Source organism: Nicotiana attenuata, unplaced genomic scaffold (assembly GCF_001879085.1).
Source record: "Nicotiana attenuata strain UT unplaced genomic scaffold, NIATTr2, whole genome shotgun sequence".
Taxonomy (NCBI): domain Eukaryota; kingdom Viridiplantae; phylum Streptophyta; class Magnoliopsida; order Solanales; family Solanaceae; genus Nicotiana; species Nicotiana attenuata.
The window spans coordinates 85,027-92,538 of record NW_017674560.1 but is presented as its reverse complement, the minus strand read 5'-3'; the positions used below and the strand labels follow the sequence as shown (position 1 = coordinate 92,538).

Sequence of the window (7,512 nt, the reverse complement as noted above, 5' to 3'; positions counted from 1 at the left end):
GCCTTAGGATTTAATCTCCCACCTGCATTGAGATTAGTAGTAGGACTACTAGGTTCAACACTTCCTTCTACCATAACCAATTGGTTATTGTTCTCCTCATCATCATCCTGAACCTCTAACATTGCAAACTTGTTAGAGGTTTGGATTTGCTGATTATTAACTACACCTGCAAGGGCCATCTCCTTCCTTGTATTAACATCATTCTGTTGCAATTGCCCAGTAGTTATGACTATTTCATTCCTTGTGTGACCTTGATCTTGTTGGACCTGCCCAAAAATCGGCACAATCTCCCTTCCAGAAATCTCAGTAGCTCGATGAACACCTTCAGTAGTTTGAACCTGTTGCACACTGTTAGAAACCACTGGAACAATTTCCTTACCAGTTTGACCTTGTACTACATTTTTCTGTGCACCATTCTTCACACGATTGTCCCTTACCTCTTTCCATTGTTCTCCAACATTGCCAAATTTAATGGCATATTATTTTTGATCGTTCTTTTAGTTCAGCTGAAAGTTCCTAGTTTTAGGCGCCGCATTTTGGTTGAAAGTCTCATTCTGTTTGACTATTTGAAGGTAACGATATGCATTTTGTTAGCTTGGAGCTCGATGTGCGAGTGGATCTTTTAGTAATAATATGACCTTAAATACTATGAATGAACTACAACAATTAGGATACTTATCTATGACCGCATGCTCATTCCATTGGCATCTAAAATAAAAGGAAGACAAGTAAGGCTTAGACCTATAGAAAGAATAGGAATTGGCATAACTTTAAAATATAACTTTAATAATTCTATTCTTAAAAGATTAATGAATCAATTGTTAAAATAGTTTAACTGTTTAATAGTTTAATTGTTAAAATTATGGTTTTAATAGATTTATGTTTGATAGTTTCAATTGTTAAAATGATATCTTTGAGCTATGGAATTACCTACTAATAGGATGGTTATTTTATTTTGAACTACCTTTTTGATTAATTTCTCCTTTTTACTAACAAATATGTAGCTCTTGCAGTAGCTACAGAAAAGAAAGGAATATTCTTGAATGTCATGGACAATCTTAGAAATAAAAGATGGATGTATTGTGATAGAGTTAGTAAAGAATATTTGGAGGGAGTAGAGAATTTTTTAAATCATGCCTTTTCTGGAAAAAAACCTGGAGAAAAAATTGCATGTCCTTGTACGGAGTGTGTGCTTACCCATCAAGTAAATCGGCTATGATCACCTTGTGGTTAATGGTATTATACCGTCATATGATACTTGGTTTTGTCATGGGGAGTCTCTAAAGGGATCAAACAATGCTGGAGAAAATAACCGAAGCCATTCAACTTTAAGGGGCGATGATATGCGAGGAATGATACATGATGCATTTGTAGATGTTACACAGTTCATGGATACTGACATTAGTGAAAGTGGTGGCATGGATCAAAACGTACAAGAGAATACTGCTCATCCATATGGAAATCAACCTCATCCAGAGGTGGATAAGTTTGAACGGCTCATGAAGGAGGCAAATGAAGAACTGTATCCTGGATGTAAGAAGTTTAGCAAACTGTCTTTTTTGCTGCATATGTATCGCTTAAAATGCACGTTCAAATGGTCAAATGAATCTTTTAATTCTTTGCTTGGACTATTGAAAGATGCGCTTCCTGAAGGAGAAAAATTGCCTCCTTCTTTCTATGAGACCAAAAAGATAGTTGAAGGCTTGGGCTTAAAGTATGAAAAAATTCATGCTTGTCCAACGATTGCATGCTTTTTAGGAAAGAGTTTGCTAATAAGAATGTTAATGAATGCAAAGTTTGTGGGGCTTCTAGATGGAAAAATGATGCTAGAAAAATTCCAGCCAAGGTCCTAAGGTATTTTCCTTTAAAACCAAGGCTACAGAGATTATTTATGTCTTCAGAAACTTCTAAAGCAATGCGATGGCATCATGAAGAGCGCAACAAAGATGGAGTTCTACGGCATCCTGCAGATTCTGAAGCTTGGAAAAATTTTGATTGTAAATATCCCGAATTTGCTGGAGATCCTCGCAATATGCGCCTAGGATTAGCTTCTGATGGGTTTAATCCATTTGGCACAATGCAGACTGTACACAATACATGGCCAGTAATTTTAATGCCATATAATCTTCCACCAATGATGTGCATGAAACAAGAGTTCTTTTTTTTGTCCTTACTTATTCCTGGACCAAAAGCTCCCGGCAATAATATTGATGTCTATTTGCAACCTTTAATAGAAGAGTTAAATAAATTATGGGATGTTGGGATAGAAACATATGATGCCTTTGCTAAGGAGATATTTCAAATGCGAGCAGCTCTCATGTGGACTATAAATGATTTTCCAGCATATGGTACTCTGTCTGGATGGTGCACTTATGGTCGGTTTGCATGTCCTTCTTGTAACATAAACACTCAATCCATAAGGCTCACACACGGCAGAAAGTTTTGTTACATGGGGCATCGACACTTCTTGAAGTTGGGACACAAATATCGAAATGATGCAAAATCGTTTGATGGTACTAAAGAAACAAGACCTGCACCTTGTCCAGTATCTGGGGCACTAGTGTTGAATCAAGTTAAAGATATAAAATTTACTCTCGGCCAGTCGAGTGAAGGGGTAAGTGGAGTGATGAAAAACACATGGAGAAAGAGGAGTATTTTTTTCGATCTTCCTTATTGGAAGTCTAACTTGGTGCGCCATAATCTTGATGTGATGCACATAGAAAAGAATGTATGTGATAACTTAATTTATACATTATTGGATCTTGGTAAAAAGACTAAAGATAACTTAGAAGCTCGATTGGACTTGAAGGAGATGAAAATAAGACCAAGTTTATGGCCTCAATATCGAGCTAGTGGGAGAGCATATCTTCCTCCTACTTTTTTCACAATGTCTCAAAAGGAAAAGGAGTTATTTTATGAAGTACTACAAAATGCCAAGTTTCCATATGGCTATGCGTCTAATATCTCACGTTGCATTCGCAAACGAAAGATATTTGGGTTAAAAACTCATGATTGTCATGTTATAATGCAAGAACTTCTTCCTTTTGCCTTGCGGAGATCAGTAGATAAAAGAGTTAGTTCCATTTTAATTGAACTATGTACATTCTTTCGTGTTCTGTGTAGCAAAGAACTAAAAGTAGAAGAGTTAAAGTTACTTGAAGAAAAAATTCCAGAAACATTGTCTACTATGGAGAAACTTTTCCTCCCAGGATTCTTTACTGTTATGATACATTTGGTAATTCACTTGGCAACTGAGGCTAAACATGCGGGGCCAGTACATTATCGCTGGATGTACCCAATTGAGAGGTATGAAGAATATCACTGAATCTTTGTTATATATCTTTAGTTGTTAAATATTATAATATCAAACTAATACCATTATTTTATTCCATAGGTATTTGGGTACTTTAAAATCATATGTTCGTAATCGTGCATGTCCAGAAGGTTCGATAGCAGAAGCATACATAGCAAATGAGTGTATGGCATTTTGCTCATGATATTTGGAGGGTGGAGATTCAAGGTCTTATTATTCAAGAAAATACGGTGATGAGATTGAGCATGAGACTAGTAAAGAAGAATGTCTTTTTCCAACTGTCGGGGAGTCGTACGGTGGAGTAGATGTATTTGAGTTGGATGAGAAAATAAGGTTGCAAGCACATCGACATGTGCTTTTCAATTGCGAGTCAGAAGTGGTTGAGAATTATAAAAAGTAAGTGTTATATCTATTATTTAATATATGTATATTACAAAGTTGAAACAAAATAATATATGCGAGTTACATGAATAGGGTACATATTGCAGAAATCAAGAGATTGCATCGTAAGCGTCGTTTGACTCAACATCAACTTGATCGTGTGCATTTCGATACATTTCATGAGTGGTTCAAGAAGCAAGTAAGTAGTAGGACTAAGTCATTGCTTACGTTAAATATTTTCCTGTACAGATATCCACATTTTAAGTGTATCGTTTTATTGGTTAGGTAAAGGATCTTGAAGCCACACCTAACATCTTAAAGGATGTTAAAGTCCTTGCACAAGGGCCGAGTTACATTGCGAAAAGATTTAATGTGTTCGATATAAATAACGGGTATCGGTTTCGAACGAAGCAAAGTGAAGAATTTATGGTGACACAAAATAGTGGTGTTATGGTCGTTTCAAAGACTGAAAGTTATGCAAGTACAAGTGACAATACTCCAAAGTCTGCAAATATCACATATTATGGCAGATTAAATGATATTGTGGAGTTAAACTACTATGAAGAATTTAAGGTTGTCTTATTTAAGTGTGATTGGGTTGATGTAACCAAAGGTAGAGGAGTTAAGGAAGATGACTTGGGTTTCACACTTGTGAATTTCTCACGCCTTACAGACTCTGGCGATCGAGAACGTCATGAGCCCTTTATTTTTGCAGAACAAGCCCAACAAGTAATATTTATACAAGATCCTGAAGATCATGAATGGTTTGTCCCTAGGTTAATTAAACCTCGAGATATTTTTAATATGGGAGAGGAAAATAGTTTGCATTTTGAGTCATCAATGCAGAGTGATGCCATTGACTTTGCTCTCTTAGAAAATACTCCTGTTCCAGAAGACGAGTATAATGATTGTGTAAGAAGTGGTATCGATGGGATAGAAATTGATACAAACGTACATTCTCAAGCTTCTCCAAATGATGGTAAAGCTAGTGTTGAGGGAGGAAATGACAGTAAAAATGAATATGATTCTGAATAAGATAGGTGGAACTTATAGAATATTTTTCTTGCAAGTGTTATTTAAGAACTTCTTGTGATTTTTTTACTGCAGAAATTTGAATAAATATACTTTTTTGCTTTCAGTTTGAGTCATTTTACAGAAGATGCATGTTAGTCAGCTATAGATTTTCCATGTTTGTATTTGTTGATTTGAGTCAATTCTTTGTGCTTTCTTTTGTTTATATTTTGCTGATTGTAGCCATTGTATTGCAATTTGCTAAGGTGTTGTTATCGCTAGACAATAGTTTTTGCTGGTGCATCAATACTTTTTATCTCTTTAACTATCTCTGTCGCAAGGCTTTATTCGTGTGCACGAATTGCTATTCATTTTTTTTCACAGCTTGAGACGAGGACTATGTTTCCTCCTATTTTGCGTGTGACATGCTGATTGGTTGGAGTTAATTTGGTACGAGTATAACTTAATGCATCTAGATAATTTCTTTATTTTGGAAAAGGAACTATGCAAACTAGAGGTCGCAATCGACTGGTAATTGAACAAGATTATGATGAAGATGCGAGACCTTATATTGAGCAATTGATGAATGGTCAAAACTACTCTAGAGCCCAGCCATATATTGAGCAGTTGATGGATAGTCAGAATTACTCTAACGCCCAAGCACGTGATGGTCAATCTAATGAGTTGAATAGTTCTGATGGTGGCACTGAAATTCCAAATGATGACGATTCAGGTAATGTTTCTATAGTATTGCGATCTGATAATGTATAATATTAGATTATGGCTTTCAACACTCTTTATACTTGTTTCCTTGTAATGGTTGCACATCATAAATGCTTATTGCATAGTGATATTTGATTTACTTGGTGCTTTCTTTGACCATTAGAGGTTTTATTGATTTTGAAGTGCTGAGATTCGTGTGTCTTGAAGTTGTCATCTGCTGTTGCCAGTGGTTGGATCCATTCTTATGATGTTACATTACAAACATACATTAAATTATAGCTCCACATTACAGTCATGTTCCCCGTTTTTGATTGCCAAAAGTTCCATTCAGCTTGGATAGGGACAAAATTTCTGGACAGATTCTGCTTGCCTATATTATGATGTAGTTGCTGTTCGTGTGACCTCCTGTTGTTTTGTGTGTTATCAATTGCTTGGCACCTTACTTGGTCTGTGTTATCAATTCCACAGTTGTACAATGGCTTTCATTTTGTACTGTAGCATTCATAACAGAATTTCAGTTCATTCTCTCTTCTCTCTTCGATTCTAGATTCTTCATTTTGATTGCATGTTGCGAAGGAATTCATCAATTTGAGCACAACGTATTGTATAGAGAAAGAAAAGATTGGAGCAGTATTCTTAATTCTTTCAATAGATTCCAATTTCCAAACATAAAAATTGAAAAGTGCATGTACCAATACATTGCAAGACTATTTGGTTGATTATGCAATGCTGGGGAACCTCCACAAATAAAGCTTATTAAGACATACTCCTGTGCCACAGAACCAAGAAGCAGTGATACAACACTGCTGCTACCACCCACTACTGACATTGATTTCAAATCCATTCAGAACATTCTATCAGCATATTCTCTGATATTTCTTACGCATATGAAAGTGGAATTCTCTGTGTTTCCGGGCCAGCTGCCATATCTTCCCAAAGTAAATCCGAGAGTGCCATTGTCAGTTCTCCAACTTCCCCTATCACAATAAATAATGTTTTCTTCTCTCCTATGCTTACTAGTTGCAAATTAACGATATCCAGCCAACTTTAATACAAATGGGGTGGACATAAACTAGAAAGGCACACCAACATTTCCAGTTTCCATTTGGTATATTGCATATTAAGCATTTATCATAGCAACCTTGTTATAAAGGAGGTGAGAAAAAAACTAGTCGAGTTGGGATGTAGTAATGTCAAAGTGTGCTATTTAGATCTGCAATCTGTTATAACCAGCATCTTATTTAGATCTGATCCTTGAACAACAATCTGTGAGTTATCACCATTAAATTTTGTTGATTCCAAACCCTTTCCATCTGCAATCTGCTTGCAGTCACACAATCACTTCCATTAGGAGCAGGTGAAACATTGGCAACGTCGACTAGAACTGTAGCATGCGTAAAAACAACTGTTTTATTTAGTGGCTTAATGACATCTGATCCTTGACCAACAACATGAGATTTTACACCTTTGTCTTCTGTTAATTCCAAGCCTTTTCCAATAGCACGATACACAGAAGCATTAGCGATAGTCATCAGATTCACTATAGCACTAGTTTTATGATTCCCGGGTTGCAAATTCAAAGTCTGTTGTTGCCTACAAACCTGCATAACAACAGCTATATTCTCCACTCGATCAGTGATAGCCTTAGGGACAACTTTAATATTTTGACCAGCTCCTTTACCATCTGCAGCAGCTTCACTATGTATTGCATCCGCTGGAGGTATGTTATTCAAAACTCACTAAATAGCTATTGTACTACCTAACGTTCCGTTCTCTTTTTCATTCTAGGTAATTCAGAAGCAAAAAGGTTCGTGGGCCTTCTTTACTAAAAGAGATTTGGAAACTTCCGCCGGGGAAGACAATTGATGTGCCCTTTAATAATCGTAACCAAGGGAAAGAGGGTTGAAAGCTTCCTAGCTTTCTAGGAATTATTGCCAGAACTCCAGAACTAACGCCTCTACATATAGATGATTGGGGAAATTTTGACAACGAAGAAAAGAAGAAATTGGTGGATTTTGCGAGGGTATGGAATATTTGTTGTTGTTATTATTATTATTTATTTTTATTTTTCCGTGAACATGCTC

At 36.2% G+C, this 7,512-nt stretch overlaps 1 protein-coding gene across 1 annotated transcript; it reads left to right on the top strand.

Annotated features, from left to right (window-relative positions):
* The first annotated feature begins 1,352 nt into the window (after positions 1–1,352).
* Positions 1,353–4,729, top strand: LOC109218897. The gene is made up of 5 exons (XM_019383297.1): positions 1,353–1,714; positions 1,759–3,306; positions 3,521–3,709; positions 3,788–3,893; positions 3,980–4,729. Exons 1-5 carry the CDS (start codon positions 1,353–1,355, stop codon positions 4,727–4,729), a joined length of 2,955 nt encoding a protein of 984 aa, XP_019238842.1.
* Positions 4,730–7,512: the final 2,783 nt, after the last annotated feature.